The sequence below is a fragment of the Pleurodeles waltl genome, chromosome 12, assembly GCF_031143425.1.
Source record: "Pleurodeles waltl isolate 20211129_DDA chromosome 12, aPleWal1.hap1.20221129, whole genome shotgun sequence".
In the NCBI taxonomy this organism is placed as follows: domain Eukaryota; kingdom Metazoa; phylum Chordata; class Amphibia; order Caudata; family Salamandridae; genus Pleurodeles; species Pleurodeles waltl.
In genome coordinates this window covers 94,381,571-94,408,814 of record NC_090451.1, presented here as the reverse complement: position 1 = coordinate 94,408,814, position 27,244 = coordinate 94,381,571, and the positions used below count along the sequence as shown (strand labels likewise).

Below are 27,244 nucleotides of genomic sequence, written 5' to 3'. Positions count from 1 at the left end.
CAGGTACATTTTGAAGTTGACCATTTACAAATGGTTTCTACAAAATCCAGTTTTAGCACAATTATTTTTTTTTAACTCTGGTTTTATTGTGTATGGCAGCAAAGACAAGGGAAATTCTACAGGATAAATACATTTATCTCTCAACCTGGCAGTCAGACGCTGGTCACAATAAACTATCACTGCGCATTGTCTGATAGTAGCATTTTGGGGAGGACCTCTCCATAACATGGCTATTTTCTCTGACTTGTCCCTCCTTTCCTTTTTCTTAATCACTTTTTTCCAGGTTTTCTTTTTCAATTCCAGCATTTTAGGGCAGATTTGGGGTGGCATAAAGCCCTGTACAAGGAGTCACCAGACGCAACATAACGAGCTGCAGCCAATTGAAACCAATGACCAGTTCTATGATGCGACTACCATCAATCATCTGGTAATGTTTTCGAAACCAGTTTATCAGATACTCAAAAACCCATAGGCCTGTGATTGATAGAAATAATTTGTAACTGGTCAACCAGAATTTCCACCAGGGTTGCTTTTATCACCAGCAGTGCACTGCTCAATCTCCTCCCGAAGTTCACCTGACTCTATAATGATTGAGCTGTAAAATGTGGGTGAAGAATGCGGAGCCAATAATTAATGTTCGGGTTGCGTACATTTATTAGCGCGTGTGGAATCTGCACCAGATTCTGAGTGTGAAACCTCAGAATGGTGAAATGCACAGATATTGAAGATGAGTTGGCATGTTGCATTGTGCACAAACCAGAATGTTGTGCAGTGCCCTCCAACATTTATCCGCTGTAGTTTTATCAGCCACAAATTATGGAGGTAAACTTTTTTCTTGTGTCAATTTATGACTGATTTCTAGAGGAAAACAGAAGTTAGCTCATGAAGCAGGATTTGCACACTACATGTAATCAAGCCCAATGTTTTGTGAGTAGCAAAAAAGTGGGAAAAGGTACAGCAAAAAACTGCTAGTCAAATCCATATCAAAATGTACAAATTTCATTCATGTACTGAATTTTTGCAGATGTGGGTATACATCCTGGAATCAGGCTATGTATCAAATGTTTTTGCATCTGATATGCCTGAGGGAGAGTTATTTCTGTGCCAGGCTTTTTTTATGTCTCTACCCAGAACTGGAGCACTTTGGCCCAATCTTTAGTGATCCTTTAGTGAATGACCTGCTCTTCTAGAGGCCAGAGACCTCCACTTGTTTTGTCACTGAATAGTGCATAGCACTACATTTCCCAAATTTGTAGGCATGCATGTGTAATGACTTGTGCACGGGCATGTCATCACATATGCATGGATTATTGTGACTTTTTAGGTCGGGCCTGCTGGGCAGAGCAGCATCCTGGTTATGAAAGTCATATTGTGGGCTTACCTAGAACATGCAGGGGCTTTGAGTCCGCTCATGGCTTACTTTTGGTTGGCTTCCCTGTCACTCTCATTTGCTTGTTTTTTATTCATGTCGTAACTCGTCAATCTTATGTTAGTCCCACTCGTGGAGCGCAGCTCATTTACCCTGTCTTTTGATTGCATGGCTTCTATGCTTCAAACGACTGCTTTTAAAGCACTAAATTTTTTTTCCTTTTGGTTAAGACTTCCACAAGCGCGAATTTGAATTCCAGCCATCTTGCGAATATACTTCTCTCCAAATGCACTCCGTGTAGTTCACAGTTGCCTGTGTGCTTCCTCCTGTGGTCGCTCATGTGTCCTCCCGCATTGCTTTTTTGCCTGTGTGCTTCTACACCGCCTTCTCACATTGCTCTTGCACCCACTGCTTCTCCCTCCAACCCCACCTTCCATGTTGCTTCCTTCACTGCGAGCTCCGTGTTACGCCCTCTCCACCCGCGACCTCCTTCTCCGCTGCATGTTGATTCTCTTCCATAGCCCCCCTTCTTGTGTTTCTTCCGTTCCCTGTACCCTGCTTGTTGCTTCACCGCGTGTGTGGCCTTGTTCTCTGTCACCTGTTGCTTCTCCTACCCACCACCCTCTGTTTCTACCCCCAAACTGCGACCATTGTGTTTCCCTACCCGCACTCTCTGTGTTGCTCTCTCACAGCTGTGCTTAAAAAAATTAAAACTTTTGCACACTCTTTCTTTTTACTTGCCGATCCAACATGAATTGGAAGATACAAAGAAAACATAAGCGTCCATGTCCGCACTATATCAGGTTTACTGCTCATCATAGGTGAAAATCACTGATGAAACTAATAGATCTCATTTGGCTTTGCCAATGCTTGTTTTTTTTTCTGCCATACTGTACAGGATAACCAAAAGGCATTGACAAAGACAACAGCTCCCAAGACCTATTGTTATTGCCAGTGCTTGTTTCTTTATGTGTAGCTACCTTCATATTTATTCTAGAACCTAAGCACCTAAAGTTACCCTACTCCTTGGGTTTCATTCATCGTCCCCGATCCCCGTGTTTTCCTGTGTCCAGTATTTTAGTTCCCAGCCACACCCGGGGCACCTGTGATTAAAATGATATTTCCAGCCACTGGTGCTTGTAATGTGTGATCTTGGTCATGTTGTCTACATTCTGTAAAAGTGGAAGTTTGATAACCGCGGAAGATGTTATCTGGTGATTAAAATCCCGGCTAAGGAACCAGATGACTGAATGTAAACCCTTACCCCCGATTCCCTTTTCAGTTTGTGTGATCCTGGGACAAAACATCTTCATGGCGCTACCGTGCAAAAATTGCGAGTGCCTGAAAACAGGGATGTCCCCAGAGCTAAGGGGTGTGCATATAAAACAAACCGGAGTGCACTTTCTAGTCTGAGGGACCCCTAAAGATGCCGCCCTCTGTGAACTTTAAAGGTCTGAAAAGAATTGCTGCGTGCGCGCCTAAACAATAGACTTCTGTGAATAGCACTAAATGCCTTTGTTCCTCGCCAATTAACCACGTTTAAAGTGACACAAAGGCTACTTAGAGGTTAATTAGTTTGGACGGGGTGCCCAGAACAAACAACCCCCACCGGGAGAGTCCACACAAGCCGGCCCCGCTCCCCCTCCCTACCTGGGGAGACGGGCCTGCCACTCATGGCCTGCTCTTTGAAGTGGCTCTCGGGAGCGGGGTCGCCGGGACGGCTCCGTGTTGAAATGCAATTAGTTCGGGGGGCCTTGACACCCCTTTGTGTTATGGTACGGTCCCTGGGCAGGAGGCCTGTTGGTGAACATTTGGCAGCCCGAAACAAGCAGGCCGCCCCCTGGCATGGGCGCAGAGCTCTTATATTGGGAGGGGGCTCGTCGAGGGCGCATTCAGTGTCTGTCCACGGTAGGCCATGGACGTGGGGTGCCTGTCGCTGCTGCTTCTTGGGGTGCTCCTGGAAAGCCTGTTCTCCTGCCTCAGCTTGGTCGGTAAGTGCACCAGGGCCACGGGATACTGTACAGCGATTCCTAAACGCGGTGAAGGGCGCAGGCCGGTAGGGCTGGGACGGTGCATGCATGTCAGGGGCGCAGGGAGTGTGAAAGGCCAATGGGGCGGAGGGAGCGCCAGATACGTTTCATTCACCCACTGATCTGTCACAGCTTAAGGTCATATTAATGAATTTCCCTAGGCGCTTTGAAAGGATAATGCCCCATCGATGTGGTTTTGTTTTTCTGTAACTCCTGTCTCGGCCCCTTCGAAATATTTTGCCATGACCTTATACCATAGCTGGGAGGAATGTTGTCCCTATCTGATAAAGGGGGGCTACTGCAAAGCCCCCCCAAGCCAGAATGGGCGGGACTACCCTTTAACACCCTTATTTCCCTTGGATGAGGCGTGGTGAATCCCTCTTTCGGCCCCATTAAGTAGCAGGGAGGAGCTGTGCAGCCCACGCCACGAATTAAATTGTATTTTGGCACATCTTTTTATACTTATGCGATCGATGTTCCTTTCTTCTGTCTCGGAAGGATGAGGGACTGAAGTGTTCCTGCACGATACCCGATCCCGCATCTCCGCTGCATTTGGCCAACCCGCGGAGCTATCCTCCCTCTCTGTGGTTACTTGGACTGTTAAGAGTGCTTTCTCTGTGCTTCCTTCCAGACGCAGGAGTAGTGAGCCGGCCGAGCGAGAGGAGGGGACTGTACGCAGAGAGGGGGTGCTGCAAGCGGCTGAGCCACTTCATGTACATAGGACAGGGTGAGTGCCGCGCGTGCGCCCCGAGTGTGCTCTCGCGCGCACGCAGTCTCTCCGCGTGCCTGTCACCTTTGGGAATGCCTCTTTTACAATCAATTTGTGACACACATTAGCAGAAGTGGACTGGCCCATAAAGGAACAGGCGGCGGCTCTGAAAGGCTGTTCAGCTGGGGCAACGTCAGTCGAATGTCAGGAGACACATAAAAGGTGCACTCCCCTTTATCCCACAAAACGCCACAAGGCCTTCAAGCGGTAGAGAATGGAAAGGGGTAGAATGGAAAGGGGTAGAATAGAAAGGGGTAGAATAGAAGGGGTCTCGATCGCGTATCAGAAGAGAGTCGAGGAGATTACAAAACATTCACCTAATGCAAAGGAGAGCTTGGTGCCCTCTTGCCCCGGCATGACAGTGAGGAATACGCTCACGAGAACTATATAAATGAGTGCTCATTATCATCAAACACAAGATAACATCTTTGAGTTATTTAACAGGAATACAATGATTCAAGTTATCTTTTGGTTGACAATGATCCAGCTTCAATGATGGGATACGGGTTCAGGATTACAAGGCTGCTGCACGTGGATATCTGAGCCCCTCCATCACTAGGCTAGAAAGCTACTCATTGATATAAAAAAAAACATATTTTATAAAAGTTCTCCAACTCTAGAGGCCAACATTTGCAGAACTGTAATTAAAATATCTCAAATTTTGTGTAAATCACAATCAATTATACTTGTAAGATCTTCAGCAGTGTTGTGTATAACGCGACACTCTTCAGAAGATGTCAAAATCCTAAAATGGTGATATTCACTAGAAATATGTCGTAGTCATGCGCTCCGAGGACAGCATGTTATCTGCACTGAATTAAAATGCAAAACTAGACACAATATCCAGCTTTTGGAGATCATATCTGGTGAATGACTTCAGGGAGAGTGCTGAACTTGTGGGAGCTAAATTTACTAATCAGACTCCAATCTGAACAACAGTATGGAAAGTTTTGGATTTTGGAGGGGTCCGATGTACTATTCCTACTCAAATGTAAACAAAAGTAGAGAAAACGTTGGAATTCATAGAGATCAGATTTAGTATTCCCTCTCTAAAGTAGGCAAAAATAGGGAAAGCATTGGACTTTAAATGTGCCAGAGTTACTATTCCCATTTCAGTCATAGCAAGAGTAGGAAAAGTGTTGGAGTTTGGAAGAAATACAGTTAGTTTTCCCTAGCCAATCTTAGCAACCGTAGGGAAGCCTTAGACTTGGTGGGGGGGAAAGGGGGTCAAATACACTATTCAGTCTCCAATCTTTTCAAAAGAAGAGAAATTGTTGGACTTTATAGGGCCAGATCTGCAATTCCCAATCCAATCTGTAGAATAGATGGGAAAATGATGAACTTCGAAGGGGTCAAATTTACTATTCCCACTCTAACATAAGGAGAAGTAGCGAATGTGTTTCATTTGGAGGGGTTACATGTACTATTTGCTCTCCAATCTGTGTAACAATAGAGTAACTGTTGATTTGTGGTGCTGTCATATAAACGACTTCCCCTGACCATAAGCAAGAGTAGAGAAAGTGTGGGACTTTGTAAAAATCTGATTTATTATCCCCAATCCAAATGTGAGGTAAAATGGGGAAAGCACTGGTCAGTCAGTGGTCAGATTTACTATTCCACTTACTATTCCACTCCAATTTTACCTACTGTAGGGAAAGTGTTGGACTTTGAAGGGGTTAGGTTTACTATTCCCAACTCCAATCTTATTAACAGAAGAGAAGTGTTTGACTTTGGTGGGTTCAAATTTACTTTTCACAAACCAGTCTTAGCAGCGATAGGGAAATTGTTGGACCTTTGTTTGTCAAATTAACATTGATTACATTTTATGCTATTTCTAGTCCAATCCAAGCAACAGCAGAGAATGTGTTGGACTTTAGATGGGTTAAATTTACTATTTCAATTCCAGCCTAAGCACAAGTATGAGAAGTGTTGGACTTTGATGGGGTTAAATAAACCATTCCCACTACAATCTGAGCAAGAGTAAGGGAAAAGTGTAGGACTTTAGACAGATCACATTCACTATTCCCAGTCCTAAGAAAATTAACTATAGAAAAAATATATAATTTTAAAATATCTTTACAATACTAAAACACATTAAATAATGTAATATATATTTGAAATAACAAATACAATAAAAATGTTTAAACAATTACAAATATTGTCAATTAGACTCTTACTTGTATAGAAAATTAAATCTTATAAAAAGGATGAATCTGTAATATTACATTAAAAACGAAATAAAACAATTAAAAGTAATGAATAAAAGTTAATCAACACAATATCAACATAAATACATTTATCAACCACTTAAAAATTAAACATCAACAAACAATTGTAGCAACAATTAAATATTTAATTTACATAGACATCAGTTCATTTTACAAAATAAATAAAACTAAATTAGAAATAATAATTTAGATATTAAAAACATCCACCCTAATCCTTTACAAACCCAACAATCCATTAGTAAATGAACAATTTCGAATTAAATAAAACAATTACATTTCATATAAAAGTTGACAAAATATCCTAACAATTTAAACACAAATAATATTACAGTACTAATTGCCTATCATACTAAATAACTAACATTTATAAAAACATATTGTATTCAATTGTATAAAAAAATCTGTACAGCTTTATTGAGTATGATCATAAAAATCTAAAAACACAAAATGTGTACCTTATTTTTTTCTGTTCTATGATATGACTGACCTCTCGATATTTGTGTTGCATTATATTTTTCACAATATTTTATGATAATACCATCTCAGTAGCAAATAGCCTTGTGTCTTCTTGTTTATCCATCCATGAATGATACTCTTTTAGAGTCCACTGCATTCCAAAAACCAAACCAGCATAAAACATTTTTGTTACTTTTTTGGTTTAATTTCTAGTTAAAAAGTGCCTAATTCTTATCAAATATATTTTGATACACAATACTATCCTCAAGGAATCTGACTATATGTTGGCACTAATTCCTTTTAGAGCAAAATGTGTTTGCAAGAAAGATCCACAAATATTGTTAGAATGATGGATGATGGAAAGGTTTTACTTTTAAATGTATTCTCTACAAGAATTCGAAATCAGGAACATTTTAAAAAATGAAAACATTTGGTGCATTGCTGTACGTGAAATTGGAATAGGGAGTGTGCATTGTAGAAAAAGTATTTCTCAAATTCCAAGTAGTTACCCAAAATCATCATGCCAGAAACCAAACAAATATAAATGCAAACAAATCTTAGTGGATGAGCAAAGAATTGGAGTCCTCCTGTTGGAGTTCCTGGTGGATCACTGAAGAGAATTATTCTTCTGTTGCTGGTATAAAGAGTAAATGTGTTAATCTTAGAGAATAAAGCATATTTGATTTCAATTTCACTTAATGACAACATTGAAGAATTTTGTTTTTTAAAATAACATTTGGAGTTGGTTTTAGAACATTTGAACAAGTGATCAAATGTAGTGAGTTACTTTGGCTATACAAATGCTTATACCTAGGAGCTCAATACAACTGAGCAGAAAAAGTGAGCAAGTGAATGACTCGGTGTGTCAGAGAATGAGTACAGGGGTAACTAAATCACAGATGGCAAAGAAGAGAACAAAAGAATGAATGAGTGTGTGTGTGACTGAGAATATCACTGGAACAGTGCATGCTCAGGTGAACAAATAAGTCAAAATAACGCGGAAGAAGGCAGCTCATAATGCAGTAGGAAACTGAGTGAGCAACTGAGTAAGTGAGTGAGTGTCTCAGTAGTGGAATAGGGCTGATCTCCATCAGACTTGTGGGTATATATGGTGTGGCTAAGCTCTGAGATCCGATCTGGACTAGGGTTATGTTATAACTCCGTCGATGACATAACTCTATCATTAAACATGTATTTTTTCTCCATTTGCAGACATCTCTGGCAGTCCAGTAAGCATAGATGTGGGTACATGCAGGTCCCACTGTGGGGCTCCTTCCCGCATTAGCACTTACAACCCTGGATTCCCTGGACTTCCTAAACACTCCTCTATGCTGGATTTCCTGAAAACCAAAAAGGTGAGTGATATGCAAGAGGGCACCTGCGTATAGGTGATGTAAGATGACACATCGTTTCCAGGTAATCTGGCAAGCAAGATAGGTCTTTGCAGATCCAAGAGGGCACATGAGTTTGACTTTAAATGACATGTGGATCAGCTGCTATATGAAAGGGACAGCGGGTCTGCGGTAATCCTAGAGTGTGAAGGTGATGTAAGAGGACAATTAGATCTGAGGTTGCCTAAGACGAAAGGTAGCAGAAGTAAAGTGATCTAAGAGTATAACTTGATTGGGGTTATCTAAAGAAGCAAGTAGATTTGAGGTAAGCTGAAAGGCCAGATGAATACAAGGCAGTCTTAGAGTGCATGCAGATCTGTGTGCATCAAAAATGCATGTGGATCTGAGGGTATGTGAGAATGCAAGTGGGTCTGAGATGTTGAGGAACTATTTGGATCGGAGGACATCTGATAGGTAATGTGAATTTACCTAGCGCCTTGAGACCCGCACGGGTGAGTAGCGCGCTTTATAAATGCTAATGATTTGATTTGATTTGAATTTAAGGTGATCTAAAATAGTGCATTGATTGAATCTAATTTGATCAATAGGTGGATATAAAGGAATGACATTTGGGACATGTATCCAAGTGGTTGTAGAGGACTGATAGATCTGAAGTAACTTAAGAGAGCAGGTATATCTCAGTTGATCTGAGAGGGTGAGGGAATTATGTATAATCTAAAGTGGTAGAAAGATTCAAAGTGATCCAAGCAGGTAAGTGGATCTTAGGTTCTCCAAGAGTACATATGTGTCAGACATTATCCACGTGGACAGGTAGATCTGTATCCCTGTTATTTTACCACTGTATTATCCACTATTCTGTTTGTAACGGGCTCATGTAGTAGTGTCTTGTTACTATGGACAACCGTTCTGTCCCAAGGACTTTCAATAAATACAAATTTGTTTATGTGTCATCTAGAACCATGGCGTCTTTTTCAGCACGTTTGAAAGGAAATGTATTCCTAGTGTTTCTGCTATTACAACAAAAATTATAAAAGTTAAAACGAACGCGCTGTGTTTTGTTCTGCTTTTCAATGCATTTTCTAATTTAGAAATTCTAAACAAAGCAGCCACTGTGTATATTTTTCTGAACGCCAATTACATTGGAAGTGCGGAAAAAAGACAATATCCTGTGTATATTCCCAAGTGGGCCCTGGGTGGCGCCAGTGCACAGCTAATGCATGCAGGCTTTGCCGTTTCCATTCCACGAGCAATATCCGAGCCGAATTGCTTCCCAGGATTCACCGTCATTTTAGAGTTTAAAGGGATTAACCTAACTGGCCAGCACTGTAATGTTTGGAGAGAGTCAGACACATGACAGGATTCAGCCTCAATGACTGTGAGTAATTTCCACAACTGGTCCATTTATGAACACAAAATGATGAGGGCTCCCCGAAGAACATGATAGGGTCCCCCGTGTCTCCAGTATCACAGATATTCATATGCGTTGTCCTGAATGGGGCCCCCCTGAAGGTTTGAGGGCATCCTGCGATGCAGGGGCTGGTGGGACCTGTATTACGACCATGTTGGGAAGGGCTGTTTTGAGACCCAGCAAAAAAATGAAGATCAGCTTACATTTGAAAGGTTTGTAGGACTGGGTCTTGGTCACTCCCAGGTCAAGCTCAACTCTGAAAGGTGTGTAAGGCAGCAGCGGCAGAGGTTGCGTGTCAGGCTCACATTTGAAAGTCCCAGATAACTTTTGAAAGACTCATAGGGGCGGAGCCAAGCTAGTTACAGTCTTGTCTATTAGAAGTTATTAGTGTTGGTGGTAGCCGGTTACTTGCAGGCTCATCACTGTTATCCCCGGCTTTTCTCCAAGCTTATAGACCTTTCACAGATAATGGCTAGTAAAGAGTCTGCAAATCACGCGTAAGACCAGATCACTGCAGCTGACAAACTGCAGCGTGCAGACGCGCATGTGGCAGACTCGCTATAAACGCGCCAATCTTGCTGATTCTTTGTGTAAAACGTGCACATCTCAGCTCTCATGGGTTCAAAACGTTCGGCCTTCTTGTGCCCCTGTGAAGAAATTATTTTCTAGAACTACTACAGAAGCTGCTTTCTACTTTGAGGACAGTATAGGTTGTATTTTTGATGGGAGTCTGCATTTCTTTTAAATAAAATTGTGCTATGCCGCTCTTTTAAACTTCCCATCAGATTGTGGCAGGACTACAGATGTCAAATTCACAATAGAACTTCAGTAAACTATTTTAGAGAGAAGGTTATATAATTTGTTGCCTAAAATAGCACAGAGGGGGCCGACCTGGACCCTTGCAATGCGCACTGTCTGCAAAGCAGTCAGTGTGCATTCCGACGGTGCTGGGCAGGTGGGACCCTGCCCTGCCTATTTCATGGCCCCCAGCACTGGCTTTCCGACCAGTCTTTTTATGGCTGGATCCCTGCCATGAAAAGGCTGGCAGGAAGCGGGGCTTAATCAGCCAGGCGATGCTGAATTCGGCGCCGGCTTGCTGGTTACAACCCGGACTGCCGTCACCACATCAGGAATGATGTTCCAGGTTGGGGCAATGGTCTTTAGTCAGGTCAGCCTGCCAAAATAGTAATTTGCCGCTCATGGAGCGCGGTGGTCTGACTGCCACTGCAAGGCAGGTGGTTTAGGACTGCCAGACTCGTAATGAGGCAGATTATCTGCTGTACAATTCCATATGTGTGGAACAATGGCACCACCCTGTGTCTGCTATGTGAATTATAGGCTTACTTCCATTTGAGCTCAGGTGACATTAACAGAATGCCAGCCAGATATGTTGGCTTTTCCAAGGCTTGTTCAAATCTAAGAACAGAAGACAGAGCTGTCTTAGGGATTTGTAACAATTGTAATCGAGCACACAGAGGGGAGGGAGAGCTCAGGAATACTTCAAAGTGAAACAAATATGGACGCATGCCATAGTGCACTATAGATAATACATTTTGCAGTCAGAAATTTTAACACAATGTGATCTGTGGAAGTCTCCTAATTCCTGGCTCAGAATTTTTTTCGAAGATTGCCTTTTTCTGGGCTTTGAAATGTTGAAATAGTTCTTAACTGAAGCTGTGGGACAGACAGCGGACGTGTTGGTGTTTCTTCAAGCTTGTTAGACAATCCTTGTATGCCATTAGAAAGAGGACATATGTCACTTGGCATTAAAGACAATGTGGTTGAACATCTTACTGCATCATTAGAAAGCTAGGAGTCTTGTAATCTTTATTTATGATGTTATAGTGATGTCACAAGATCTTTCAGATGTCATAATGATGTGATAAGGACCCAAGGAGTGTGTAATGCAACTTCTACTACACCCTGATTTTGAAGAAAGAAAACCACTGGGTTCCACTTTTGATTAATGTTATTGTTGAAATTAATGTTAGATTAAAATTCAATATGATACAACATGTGGAAAATAGGGCACTTTGGTGGAAGGAATCAAGTATGATCATTTTTGTGTCTGTAAATTAAGATAAAGAACTGATGGCACACATGGAAAAATGTTTCAAGTGAAACAGAGGTTGGTGTTGCTATAAAATTGTTAACATCACTGTGAATTATGGCTGCAAATTCTAGAAAAAGGTTCAAGTTTAAAACGGACAATCTATGCCAAAATGAGACGTGCTTTCTGTTTTTATAGTTTTTTGTCAATAGTAGGATAGTAGCAGATGAGGATATACTACATTTAGTTGATTGTCTAAAGGAGAGGTTACAATGTCATTTATATGTCATATTGCAAACTGTATTTTAAATGCAAGAAAAATAGGTTTGTTCTATAATTTTAGCCTATTTTTTTATCATGTTAGATTTGCGTCAAGCCTGCAATAGCATAAGTTGCACTCCACCTGCAGAGTTCCAAATTTGGCGTTTTGGTGAAATATCAGCTCGCAGAGTTTGTGAAATGATGTGCACTAACATCGATTTGGGAGCAAGGTCATTACTCTGGTTTAACCCTCGTCTAAGTCTACAGAGATAATCAGGAGTGTGCAAAGTCAAACAGCTCGCAACTTTTCAAAATGCTTCTTTAAAACTTTGGGACATTCAACGCTAAGTACAAAGCTAGTCTTACACCGGTCCTGATAAATGAAAAAATAAACGCGCTGGCTGCCATTTCCCTACAGCTAGAAGTCCTGCCCAGCTGGGGCAGGACATCCAGCTGCAGGGAATTACATTGTTGCGTAGCAAGACTTTCCGTTGCCCAAAGTTCATACACTTTGCCTACCTCAACGAATGGTACATTTTCCATCCTTTGGTTGACTTAACAAGTTTAATTTATATTTCTTCAGTGCTTATTTTGAGCCAGTGATTTCCAGTGCTCAGCACCACTACTTAAGTGTCAACACCGGCAAATTGTGACAGTCTGTCACAAGGTGGCGCTGTCTGGCTGTTGTAGAGATGACCTCAACAACAGTTAACGATTAATGCAATATACATTGAAAATTAATATTACCTGCTGCCCGAGCCATTGTTATTGCTTTGGGAGCCTTGAATAGACCAAAATGTCAGACTTGCAGTGTGATGGTTAGTAGTTGTGTTGTTACTATCACTGGCAGCGTGGCAGGGGCCCTGGAACCTATATATATATTTTTTTTTTTACAAATTAAGCACTGCATTTCTCACACCAATATAGATGTTAGTCTGCATACTAATGCACATGTTAAGTATCTGGCAAACTTGTGGTAGCTCTTACTGATTTTTTTGTATGTTTTTAAATTTAAGTATATTCTATGACTCATGCATTTATGTCCTTATAATCTGTGTCCTTCCACTGGATATTTGCAGTTACGTGACCGGGTGCCAGATTCGACTCTTACATCAGGATTGGAGCCATCCTGCCCAAAGAGTGCCACTTGTGAGCCTAGCAAGATCTTACTGGAGCGGGTCCTGCTCTTTCAAGGCGTCCAGGAAGTGGAGGTGACCGAAGATTGCCAGTGCAACCCAGTACCTGATGAGTGCATCCGAATGCCCTTCCTGAAGGCCTATTTTCCGGACAGCCCATTTGAAACCACGGTTGACGTAGGAAAGTGTTCCAACCCATCAGAGGCAGCAGGTACAGTAAAGGAAACCTCAAATAAGGAAGATGAAGGGCTCTACAGGGGGTTAAGGACAGTCAAGAGTACACACTAGCAGAACAAAACCAGTGGCAAAGCATTTAGGCACACCCTATCACCCACGCAGGTCCATAGGACGATTTAGCCTGCCCTAAATGACATACTCCATTGCTAAACAATACACAAGCCAACCCCACCCTTGTGGCCACTCCCCAGTTTGACTCACCTCTAACAGTGTGAAACACAAACAAATAAAATGCTAACAAATCATTGTGTCTCTGGTCAATGACAATCGCAGACCGGTTAAACCCACACAGTTGTCCAAAGTACTTTGTGGCCAAACAACTAGAAGGAATACGCTATATGAATACATTTATCATAACATATATATGTGAATCATTTAACTGGATCTAAAGTGTCATATTCTCCTTTTAACAAAAATGTCTGAGAAACTCTTGTCCAGTTTTACAGATTGCTTTTTTAGTCTGTGTGGATAGCACAGGGTTTTAGAACTTTCAAACTTAGTTTAAAAATGAATGCTCTTAACAGATCATCATTTGACAATTTCCAAAATTAACATTTGACTTAGTGAGTCCATTCCAGGATGGCAGATGTCACATTTTCATGAAATTCAGATTCACAATTGTCACAAGTTGGCCACGTGATATCAAATCAAATCAAATCAAATCATTAACATTTATAAAGCGCGCTACTCACCCGTGCGGGTCTCAAGGCGCTAGGGGGGAAAGGGGGGGTTATCGCTGCTCGAACAGCCAAGTCTTTAGGAGTCTCCGGAAAGCGGAGTGGTCCTGGGTGGTCCTGAGGCTGGTGGGGAGGGAGTTCCAGGTCTTGGCCGCCAGGAAGGAGAAAGATCTCCCACCCGCCGTGGAGCAGCGGGTGCGAGGGACGGCAGCAAGTGCGAGGCCAGCGGAGCGGAGGGGGCGGGTGGGGACGTAGAAGCTGAGGCGTCTGTTGAGGTTATCCCTAGGTTCAAGGCCTGAAGAAGTGTGAGTCTGAACTTGTGTTATGTTTTTTCATTAGTATGGGCAAACATGTTGATTTTTCCTATTCTTTTCTCAAGGAATCTACCACCTTTAAGAATTCTGGTATCATTTCAGGGTCACGGCCAGCTCACAGTGGTAAATTATGAGCTGCCCTCTTCAGCACATTGCCTTCTCTAAAATGTTTACAAACTGTGTCAGCCCCAGGCCCTATCCCAGTCACACCTTGCACAGTCATGTGTGACAGCTCAGCCTGGCATTTATAGACATCAGCAGCAGCCAAGTGGTAGTGAGCGGTGGCAGTGAACTTAACCTAGGCATGAGAGCCTCTGGGCCTAGTGCTTAAAGTTTATCGTCTAGAGATACTTTTTTTATACTCAAATGGCTGTTTATTGACATAGTTTTTGTGCAGTAATGCTACATGGTTCCGTAGTAGGCACAAAGTTTAGCATCATCACAATCCCGTGCCAAGCTCCATTTATGTGTTTAAACATCATTCACAGTACACATTTTAACTATTTCAAACAGTTAATAAACAGAAATTGAACACAAGACCATCCTCCCTTGAGCCCAACAATACAAATGAATCCATCCCCAGACCAGGTCATCAGTAACTAAGTCCAGTGAACAAATAAACGGATACTGACAGTAAAAAGTTATATTCGGGCCTCTGTATATTGTATCAGGTCACTGTCTATCCCCAGAAGAAAAGGTTAAGAGGAGACCATGTTCAGGACAATTACAGCAGGCACTCATCCATTTTCGTCTAGAGTGTCACCAATATTGTGTCCCAGTCATCAGTGGACGCACTTCCGGCTCCTTGTCTGCTGTATCTCAGAAGTGTCATCAGTTCAGTTCTAGATTATTTTTTAACAATGTGCACACATGTTGTGTTGCTTGGTACCCCATTACTCAGCCATTGCATTGCTATGTTACTCCTAGTAATTATCAAAGCTAAGTCTATGAACTTCCATGTTTGTTTAGTATTTTTAACCTTGGCATACAGACAGAAAGCACCCCAGACAATGACGTTCTATAGTTTTACCAGACACTTTAGTTATCAATTCCTGTATTTCGGCCCGAATTAACTTGATCAACCACACCATATGATAAAAGTTTGCATGTGCTGTCTGGCATCATCGGCAAGCGTCGGATGCAAGATGGTTACGTACTGGCCATCCTTCTAGGAGACAAGTAGATTTGGTGCAAATTATTTACATTGTGTGAATTTGAATCAGGGATTCCAAGTCACTGAGTTAGTGTATGCCAGGATTCCATTCCATTCTTTGTAAGCAACCGTTCTGTCTACTCGACCCCTTCACCCTTTTAGCGTTGAAATGTTGACATGCAAAGCATGGGTCAATTTCATTATAGTAGAGCTACTGCATGTCTGCACTTCCTATGTGCTAAAATCACAGATAACATTTCAGAGCAAGGAGGTTCATTCTGCGGTGCTTACCAGTATGTTGTCTAGCATGAATTGCCCTGTCAGTCCTTTCAGCTCTATGTGATTCAAATGAGTGTAAGGCTCCCAGAGTATAAAGATTCCGTACTGTGGTTATGCTTGCCACAAGTTGTATTTTCTTGTCATATGTTTTTGGCATATCTTTAAATCTAAGTAAGCATCACAGTGGTATTTCCATGGCATATTACACAGCAACGTCCATTCTGCTGTTACCCAGTGCTATGAACTGTGAAGTGGATGTTTCAAGGCCTTGAGAGTATCTGGAATAAAGACCCTCATCTAGTGTTACTTGGTGTCTAAAACTGCCTTCTTATGCCAAAGTTCTTCTGCCTATCAAAGAAAACTTTTTGAGTTCCATAAAGGCCAGTCTGCGGTGCTTAATGTGTGCCGAGGCTGCTGGGACTCATCACCAGCACATATTTCATATCACCGGCACATAATTACCTTATTCCACCACATGGTGGCGCTGTTGGCCTTTTTTCCAACAGGTCACATCAGCAGAGTGTTTAACAATGTAAATCTGCATTAATAGATAATAATACAAGAGCGGCCGGATCCTTGTTGCAGCTTGGAATAGTTAACAAGCATTTACAATGCAACGGGTCTCGAGTTTGCTCATGTTAGAGCTGATCGCGTTGTAAACTCCTAACCCGACTTTTCACCTATCGGGCAAAAGTGCATTTATGTACACAACCCGAAACAGTGAAATAAACAATGTAAAGCGCTCGACTTCTCCCAAGTGAGATCGCGCTCGTAAATTACAGAAAAAGTAGTCCATGAGCCTGATGGAAAACAGCGAGCCTCGCATGTTTTCTGTACTTGGTCGCTGCGCTCGAGAATGGCTAGCCACCGGAAAAGGCATGATGTATGCATGCCTTTGACTAATGAAAGCAAGCAGATTTTATTAGGCAAGCCCACGAACCAATGAAACACACTGACGTGAAGTTGACAGGGCTCCGAGCCCTTTTATAAATACAAAAGAGTCTTGCTGCGATACGCATGCGCGAGCGCATGCAACGCAGGCTCGACCCTAAAAATGGCATTTACATAGGAGGATGATGGTTAATGGGTAGCGTTGGTACATGCATTTGGCAGCACTGGCCGTGAGAGTGGAATTGTAGCTGCAGTTTCCTCTTGAGAATTATCTAGGCCCCTGGCACGCATGTTTTTTAGAATTTAAGCACTTGCAATCTGGGTCCAGTGTTATACAGTCAAGAAATCATCTGCCACCTCAAATGATTCAATTCCTTTTTAATATTAATGCAGTGGGCATGAGCAACATTTAATTTTTGATGTGTAATTTACATGAACTGAGCACCAGCCGAGTAAACCTAGACACTTTGTTTTAGAGCGGTTTATGTACTTGAGCTTTGCCTTGTAGTAACTTTGCATGTACATTAACTCTAGAGCTTCTTTTTGTTGTTGTTATTTCTGCTTTATAAATGCTTAGCCTTTGAAAATCCTCGCTCTTGGTAAGTAAGGCAACCTTTGCTTTCCTGATCTTTGAAGTCCCAATTTTAATTAGTATACACACTTTTGCCCTCACAGGGCTCTCCTGCTCGCCAACTAAGTTCGAGACAGTGGTTGTGGAGAATCCGAATGGGGCGGAGCTTGTGCAGACCGTGGAGAGCTGCGACATGAGACCGTCGTGCTACCGCTTACCGCACCTGCAGTACTACTATGAGACGGTCTACGGCGCAGCCGGACAAAAGGAGGAGCGGCTGAAGGTAATCGAGAAGTGATGGAGCCTGTTTCTAAGCACTGCCAATGGCCTTCTTATAATTGTTGTTGTAATAGTTGTAGCAGGTCAAGTAGTGTTAGTGGTAGTAGTTGTGGTATAAGTTATCGTAGTAGCAGTTGCAGTAGTACTTGTATTAGTAGTAGTGTGGTGGTTGTGGTAGTAGTAGTACATGTAGCAGTAGTTGTGGTTGTAGTAGTAATTGTATTCATAGTTGTAGTTGTGGTACTATTAGTTGCAGTACTAGTTGTGTTGTATTAGTAGTAGTAATTCTAGTAGTAGTAGTTGTGGTATTGGTTATAGGAGTACATGTGGTTATAGTAGTAGTTTTATTAGTAGCAGTAACTGTAGTAGTTGTGATATTAGCACTTGTAGTAGTACTTTTAGTAGCTGTGGTTAGTGTAGCAGGTGTAGTAGTAGTTGTGACAGTAGTTGTAGTTTTACTAATATGTGTAGGAGAGGTTATGGTTGTAGTAGTGATTGTAGTAGTTGTGGTTATTGTAGTAGTAGATGTAGTAGTAGTTGTGACAGTAGTTGTAGTTTTAGTATTATGTGTAGTAGGGGTGGTAGTTGAGGTTGAAGTAGTTGTATTAGTATCTGTAGATGTAGTAGTAGTGGTTGTTGTAGTAGCTGAGGCATTAGTAGTTGTATTTGTAGTAGTAGTTGCAGTAGTAGTAGTGGTTGTGGTAATTGTGGCACTAGTAGTAATAGTTGTAGTTGTGATAGTAGTAGCTGTTGTAGTAATAATAGTACTGGTTGCAGTAGTAGTTGTTGTTATATTAATTTTGTATGCCATTGCCTTGTGAAGGTCGAGGTTTAAGATTTAAAAGGACACCTACCGCTGACTCAGCAGTTGTGCGTCAGGTTGGACGCCTGATCCCATATTAATTTGCTTCCAGGTCGTTAGTAATGTTGTTAGTGGGGCCATTTCCTCTGTTAGGCGGGAGGTGCTGCTGGTAGCTGCAAATTGGCTGAGAAGTCACTGTGAAAAACCTCAAGTTTCATTTAGATGATGGCAAATTTGCTTGGTTTCTCAAAACGAGGATGATCGCTTGTAGGTGGATACGTAACAACCCCACTGCACGACCTCCATTTGTTTTCTTGCGTATCCCTCGTTTATCCAATCAGATGTCCTTTGTGTGATCTGAGGTTTGTTGGCACATAGAGCAGTGTTAACTTTGTATTTACTTGTAGGTCAGACCTACCTGTATTTTGAACATGTTGCAGTGTAGAAACTGAATATAATTGTTGCCAGGTAATGAAACTTACATCATTTTTCTTAAGGTCTAAAGGTACCATTACGAATGTCAAAAACACTGTGCATGTAGGTGGCTTGACTACCTTTAATACTTAAGTGACAGAGACCTAAAACACCAAAAAATGTACGCAGGTACAAGCTTACGCAGAGCTGAGACATCATTATTTGCTGCATTAACCAAAGAATCACACCCCTTCTATAGGGACGTAGTTTTCTTTTTTGCTATAACTTCCCTTAGGTGGCCCTTTCTCTCCTAACCAAAAATCCTGAAGTTCCCTCATTGAGGAAAGTCCGCGAGAACAGCCTTAGAGTAACTGAAATGTCACCAATGCATTTTGCTTTTCTTTTTTATTCACATTAAAAATGTTCTCACCGTGAAGGCTTCCCATCCCACACACACCCTTGGAAAATGGGGATTTGGTTCACTTTTCAGCACTTGCTGCAGAAGTTCTACTTGTTAGGTGGAGGTGTGAGCTTATAATAGGTGTGGGAAAGGCATTGCAAATATTTGTGAAAGCCAAACAGTCCACACACTGTGGGTGTCCACGCCTTTTGCAGGAACCACTCTCCCGGGAACAGCCTCTCTCACCTCTAGGGTTTCGCTTTGTAGTTGGCCAAAAAGTTAGCAGATTCCACGTTTATAGATTAGCATTGTTTGTAGTGAACCATGGAAGAGGGTGTAAATCCGAAGGCGTGGCAGGCGGAGCTCAGCCACATCTGACACTTAGAAACGGTACTGAAAGAGCGATCACAATGATAACTTGATGTGTCCAGGATTACATGGTTTGGTTAACCAGGGGAACCAGAATCAGAACAAAGGTCGTTAAATTGGATGCTAGATCAGTTATCCTGAGATGGCATCTCTCGCTTTCTTTCTCTCCTCTCCATAAATGTCATCCTCTCCTCCTGAATACATTTCCAGGGTAAAACACCAGCTCCTCTGTTGTAGACAGAGACGCTCCAGGGCTGTCCTAAGTCCACGGAACTGCGGCCCCTGTTAAACGCCCCCCAGAATGTTGATTCCCTTTGCAGGCCCACAGAGCGCTCCCCCTCGTGTGAACAGCTGGCCCGGCCTGCAGGCCTCCCCTCCGCCAGCAGGGGGTGCGGCGCTCGCTAATGGCTTTGTCTTGTTAATGTTGCAGGAAATTGATGTTGGTCGATGCTTGGGGAGCTGTTCAGCCGGAAACCACTGCCTGCTCAGGTAAGCACACAGCTGCCACCTCCGGGGCTGGGAGGAGGGGCGCCGACTTTACTACAACAGCACCCAGGGCGGGCAGGGCGAGAAAGAGGAATAAAAAATATAAAGGGCGGGAGACACAAAGATACGCAGACAGAGAGATGTGGGTACAGGGGGAGAGACAGAGTAAAAGAAAGAGAGACCTGGGGGTCTGAGACACAAAGAAAGAGGGGGGCAGAGAAAACCAGGTGTCTCGAACGTTCAGAAAACCTAGGTTGTAGACATGTCTTGAGGTTAAAGCTCTGTTGCCTTCCATGCTTCGCAGGTCGACAAGGACATACTACTGTGGCCCCTGCATTTGATATTATCTCCTCCTGGTAGGGATTGGGTCGGGGGAGGGTTGAAATAGTGAGTTCCATTAGCACCAATCAAGGCAGTCCCAGCTAATTCTCAGTTACAGTTGGACCATGTATGCAACCACGAGCTTCAAACCCAGGAGGTGAACATTTCCAAAAGATAGATGGATGGATGGATGTGTGTGTGTGTGTGTGAGATTGTGTGTGTCTAAGTGTGGATGGATGTGTGGTGTGTCTGAGGGGGGGTGGATGGATGTGTGTCGGATGGATGGATAGATGAATGAATGAAATGATGGATGGGTGTGCGTGTGTCTGAGGATGGATAAGGGTGTGTGTGAAAGTGAATGGATTGATAGATTAATGCATAGGATGTATATATATAAAGAATGCAAAAGTGTTTTAATTTCGCTAGTGATAGTTGTCAGAAATCACATTTCTTTAGTGGGGAGGTGTCCTGGGAGATTCATAACCTACTTCTGAAAGGTCAAAGGCAGCCTCATCCCTACTGTACTTCAGGCACCAAACTGTTAGGGATACTCCAGATTTTCACGTGGAAAGGTTCACCTCTAGGGTCCATTTATTACTTGTAAACTTGCATCTGTACCTTCCAGGTGGTATTTGGTTTTGTCACGTGGTTCCAAATTGCGACAAAAATATTTAAAATACCCTCTGTGTTGTGATCGCAAAAGTTTTATTCTTTTGCCCCATCCCCACACCACCCATAATGATATGGCAAGTTAAAAAAATGTGTAAGCCACCTACAAGGCATGGACTGACAAAATGCACTGAGAGGGACGCAGGCTTTAGACCATGATGCTGTTCTGATGAGCTCATTTAGGGTTCTGCAATGAGATTGCTACACATTTCTGAATTTCGTACTAATTTTCGCCAGGGCGTAGGTTGCCTCCTAACTCAGTGTTGGAGCTTTAAAAATGCGATAAACATGCAACATTTAAGTTTTCTAAAAGTTTTACGATTTTACAAAATGTTACCAAATTTTCTCTGACATGTAATAGCAGGTCGCCTAAACGTTGTAACCTCGTTACTCCATCATGCCATTAAAAAGGATCTAGGGCTGGATGTACGAAGCATTTTTCAAGTCGCGAACGGCGAATCGGCCCGTTGGCAACTTGAAAAATGCTATTTGGGATGTACAAAGCCCAAACTGCAATTCGGTAACTTGTTACCCAATCGCAGTTTGGGTTTTGCGTTTCGGTATTAGGAAGGGGCGTGACAAGGGCGTCCCTTCCTAATACCGAATCCAGATGGTATGTATGAATTGCAGTTAGCACCAGTTTCAAACTGGTGCTAACCCATTCATAAGCGGGAAGGGGTCCCCATGGGACCCCTTCCCCTTTGTTAATGGCAGCAAAAATATTTTTTCAGAGTAGGCAGTGGTCCCACGGACCACTGCCTGCTCTGAAGAAATGAAAAGAAAAATTTTAATTTTTGATTTTAAAATGCATCTCGTTTTCCTTTAAGGAAAACGGGCTGCATAAAAATAAATAAAAAAAACACTGCTTTATTGAAAAGCAGTCACAGACATGGTGGTCTGCTGTCTCCAGTAGGCCACAATCCCTGTGAGGGCGGCCATTTCCAATGGGGTCGCAAATTGCGACCTACCTCATGAATATTCATAAGGTAGGTCATTTGCGACTTCAATGGGAATCTCAAACAGTGTCATTGCCACTGTTGTACATCAGGTTTTACGACTCGCAAATTGTGAGTCGCAAAGACTCGCAATTTGCGACTCGCAAAACCTGAATTTCGTACATGTGGCCCCTAGTTCTCAACTCTGTTTGAGCACCTACATATTTGATTTGAATATGTTAAGGACCCCTGGACTAAAAATAATTGGAATTTCAAATACTTTCGCTTGTGCATGGATTCTGGCACAAGTGCCCTGACCTTAGAGATGAGGGGTGTGCAGAGATGTCCTACGTACCCTGCTGGACCTGCTGAGTATCATGGTATTAGGGGAGGATAGAGGCTCCCTGGCTTATAAGAAACTTGCACGAAGCTTAGAGAAAATATCTCAGAAACCCAATGCCAATGAAAAAGGATAGGGGAGGAGTGAATTACATATTAGGTTTGTCGTATGTGATTCACTCTTCCCAGCACTATCGACATCACAGGTGTACTTTGCGGTCAAGGCTGATACCAAATTTCCTCTAGGCTTGTCCTTCCATGTCTGGTGTGCTGGATGGAATAGGTGTGGAATGAAGAAATTAATGTATAGGGAAATTAAGAAATAATGATTGTTATAATTCATCTTTTTTTTAATTAGGGACACCAGGAACAAAGACCACTGCCTCCTCTGGGCAGAGGGAGAGTCCCACGGCTGTGTACCTGACGAGTATGAGACACATGTGTTCCGGACCCGAAATGGGCACATCCGCACCGTTTTTGCTATACAGACCTGCAAATGCCAGTGATACAGACCACCGACAGACTGATTAGGGGCATCACTGACCTGCCTCGCGGGTTGTACGGAAGCATGGAGCGTACAGCAACCGTCAAACTATCAAAAGTTATCTGCAAGAATTTTCTCCATCTTGTACAGCAAAACGCTGTTCCACCAGCCGCCCTCCTTCAGAGTCTCTGACAGGCTGGTTACTTCTAGGCTAATGGCCAGGCTAGACCCCCTCTGCCAGGTCAACATATTGCACAACTAAAATATTCAAGAGAACATCCTGAATTCCCGTGTACACGCACTGTGCATGACTTCAGTGCGTACAGCAGAAAGCCACGTGGATCAATTTTTCAGCATAGATGTTATGGAATATTATTTGTCCAGTTTTGATTAACAAAAAAATCAACATCTTCAGTACTTCTAATCCAAACCAATGTATGAAGGATTTATGGCGAATGGACTCCATCACCAAGCACCAATTTAAGAAAGTACCAAACTGTAGACAGTAGACGTCCTCCAGGTGACATAGATTGTCCAAAAATATTTTGATGCTGGAAAAGGAATGTATGTCTCCTGAGGTCTCAATATCAGAAAAGCTCACTTTTATTTGCTTTCTGAAAAAAATAGTAAGTCAGTCATCAGCCTAATTTTTGTCCTTCAGAGTAAGTTCTCTGGCACCAGCATTGGTTTCAGAGGGCAGAGTAGTTACTTACTAATGACTCCCACTCAGTTTCGCTGCATGCAGACATGCTAAATGTCTGGCAGGGATTTGGTCGTTGTGGGCCAATGTTGGGACCATAGAGAAAATGACTTCTATTCCTAGACAGCTATCTTTTGCTTGAAGTAGAGTAATCGTGTTATGAGGGTTATTTGAATTTGCGAATCCTTTGCCTCACAAATGTGCTTTATTTTTTATCAGTGCAAGCTTTACAAATTTTGAAGATCACAATGTATTTTTCTTAAATGAACCAAAAGTTGACATCCACTTTATCTGCCCACCTCAATACCGGGGAAAGTCGTCCAGATGCCCGTCTGGGCTTTTACCAACGACAGGCTAACCAATGCGGCTTGTCAGCGGAACACGGCACCTTTCTACCGGAAGTCCCACCCTCCAAAGGGCAAGAACTAGGTCAGAAGAGAACTACCAATGCATGGCTGATGGTAAGCAACCTCTGCTACTAGGGGCAGAGGAAACCCGGAAGTTGGAAACTGCTGTTACTGGGACTGTTTCCTCTGTACACTTCCATAGCCGCTCATTGAAAATTCCCTGCTGCTGAAAGCTCAGTGTTATGAGAACACATCCAATGACACCCGTAAGTTGGTTTCGCCCGGACACTGATGACGTCATAATATTTTGCCATTTGTGGGTGGGACGAATTGTCTGGTGCTGGCTTCAGTATATCCAGGCACAAGTTAGGCGTTCGGGAGACTGGGCCACTTTAGATGTAACCTCGGGATAAATCGAGCAAAAGTCCAGCAAGCTGAAGTAGCCATATGGCAGTAACTCAAAATCACAGACCCAAGCAGACGCCTTGCAACTCTTGTTACAGCAGTCGAGGAAATACTGTCTAAGGCAAACCCTGTAAATTGTACCTTTTATGGCGTGAGCACACACACCTGGAGGGAAAGCCCTGCACAAGGTTGGTGGCCCAGGGCTGAGTTTTACATCCCTTTGTACCTCGTTGGCAGGATAAGCACACACTTTCAAACAGTTAGCCCAGCGCTGCCAACTGGGGTCGACATAAAAGATTGCCTGTTTGTAGAGCTGTGTGTCTTGTACTTCTTAAGAAAAGCAAAACCCGAGAGCCCGTTTAAATACTATCTGCACGATCGGAAGTGACACACATGCTCTTTTGCACTGTTTTGGTACCTTTATAATAGAGAGGAGAGGAAACGCCCTTTTCGACACCAGGTCGAACCAAAAGGATCAAACTGCACCGGCTTATTTTTAGTGCGTTCAAGTAACATAAGGAGGAACAAAAACATTTTCTCCGCTTTTAAAATGAGAAAGTCTAAGCCAAGTGATAGGCTCAATTTCCTGTTAAGGAGGCAGAATACGTCTTGCAAAATCATTTTGTGTTTTCACAAAGTGTATTCAGGAGTCGTTTTCATGTGTTAATCCCCAAATTACACACTTAAAATGATTTTTAACCAAAATATGTCATATATTGTTTGTAATAATTATTAGTCTGATTAAGGCGGCAGGGTTAACATAGAATCTGCTGTGAAACAGGCGAATTAACCTTTCTGCCTATCGTGACATAGTGCCCCTATTTCGTGTTAAGACATAGTGAACATCTTATCGTGTAGTAGATATTCTTTGGGCAGCCATGTCATTAATAGATAACTGTACCAGAAAAGATGGGGTTCGACCTATTTAGAGTGGTTGGTCTGCCAGCATGTTAGTTGAGTTACATCCGTGAAAGACCTCCATGGAAAAAGGTGTGGAAATCTTTGTGTTACATTTAACTATAATTCCTAGCATGATCCGAAACACCCCCAGTATTTTGGGGGTGCTAAACGTATAGGCACTAACGATTCATTAAAAAAACAATCCTTTGTTTTGGTGGCTGGAATTCAACCAGCCAACATAAGCATTAGGCAGATTTTCCAGCATAGGATTTCCCACTAAAGTGTCTCCACTTTATGCAGGGACAACCTCTTTGGGGGGTAACTCTGCTATCCTGGTGCGAAACATAAATATGGCACGTTTTCTAAAGCTGCTCTTAGGAGAAGACACAGGCAACAGAAAATAAACTTTCTATAATAGTAAACTCGGCAGCATAGGTAATGGTTTACACACACATCGCATAATTGTCTCTTCCTTGTTCAGTAGAGACATTGCATCCTTACCCAATCGTTCCATTGAGCAATGACTAACTTAACAATAGTACATCAATAAAGACTAAGGGTAAAGAGGTTGCAGTCTAACAAATGCGAATCCTATCTTTAACTTGGAGTGTGTTACTTCTACCTGAATAATCATACACTAATTCTTTTCAATAATAAACTTCAGATTTAGTGGCATGGAAAATAGATATTTAAATATGTCTTCATGACTTACAAGATCATTGTTTTGGACTCTTTAGTATTTCACACATTTCACTGTTTTGAAAGAGGGGTCTAAGAGTACTGTTGAGTAAAGTCATTATAACTCTTCTCAAAAAGATAGGATTCTCTAAATATAATAAGAATGCCATTCATTGAGATATAGTCGGAAAGAGTATCTATTTTCCTCTAGAGACAACTTAAAGTAGCCCATCCTCCTCAAATTAGTAGCAGGAAATGTATTATTTTGAATCATCTGCACTTTTTGCATGAATAATGCACAACTAATATATTTTAACAACACTTCTGTCTAATTTCTGCTGCTTAAATATCTATTTTTATAATTTCAGCAACAAAATCAAACTTCATAAGGAATATTTTGGAATCCACATTTTTTGTTAAAATTCTTTACAAGAGATAAATAAAAAAGAACGGTGCATTAGCTCAGAGTAGCAGCAGGAGTAGGTATTGCTTGGACGATCTTAATCATTTTAAGCCACAATATCATCATCTACAAAATGTAAACATAAATATGTTAAAATAAATATTGTATTTTTGTATGGAAAAGTTTCTTGTTTATGAAATGTGTAAATTTTTATGTCATGTTCTATTGTTACACGCCTATCTCTTACGTGTTGCCGTCACACACTTACTCATGTATATGTACACCACAAACGATTTTGTAAATAAATGACAGTATTAAAAGAAGTGTTGTGATGATAAGTGTCGTGACTTAAAGGGAGATACTTGGCCCCAAAAATAGATATTGGTATTTGTGGATAGGCAGAGCATGTTTCTGTGGTGTGAAAGATAATGATTGGTTGACATTAAAGAAATTGCACTTATAGATCATAAAGGTCAATATAAATCTATAGTGCGTTTAACTTCTTCCTGTACCGAAGCATAGATGGCCCTTTATGTAGCAAGGCGTAGCAAAAGCTAATGGCGTTATGGTTCTAGGCAAATCTCTGTAAAATAACGTAAATTAGCGATATTTCTACACATTGACTTTTAGGGTTGATCATAAAGGGGCCACAATAATATAGATATTCAAATTATTTTGCTCAATTTGAAGACCTGTTTAGCCAACTTTTGCATGATTTAGACCTTGTTTTGAATATATTAGTTAAAATTGGTCATCATGAGGTACTGAACAATGTATCTGTTTAAGTCTTGCCTACAGAACGCTTAAGCCATCTGTTATCGAAAAACGTTTGTATGCATTACTACACATATTGTGGGCTGTGGGTCTGCCTCTTTCTTATGACTGGATACATTTTTTGTCTATCTCAATTTCCATGTACTTATTCAGTGGCTGTTCTCCCTATTTCTTGTGTTTATCCAATTATTAGAACATTTCTTCTTTATCTCATTTCTGACTGGAAGAATTGCTCCTGCCACTGCTGACTTGAAGGAACTATTTTTTATGTTCTCTTTTGGTATTCCCCGGGAGCGCATCGCTTTCCTCTCTTGACCTCTCCATCACAGCTAGTGGGATCATCTCATATAATCATCTC

General features: G+C 42.0%; 1 protein-coding gene across 1 annotated transcript; it reads left to right on the top strand.

Moving 5' to 3' along the window:
• The first annotated feature begins 3,123 nt into the window (after window positions 1-3,123).
• On the top strand, window positions 3,124-26,418 carry LOC138267887 (uncharacterized). The gene is made up of 7 exons (XM_069217122.1): window positions 3,124-3,360; window positions 4,031-4,126; window positions 8,065-8,207; window positions 13,003-13,270; window positions 17,286-17,464; window positions 19,876-19,934; window positions 22,554-26,418. The coding sequence occupies exons 1-7, from the start codon at window positions 3,285-3,287 to the stop codon at window positions 22,699-22,701; spliced, it is 969 nt and encodes a 322-aa protein (XP_069073223.1). The 5' UTR covers window positions 3,124-3,284; the 3' UTR covers window positions 22,702-26,418.
• The last annotated feature ends 826 nt before the right edge of the window (window positions 26,419-27,244 follow it).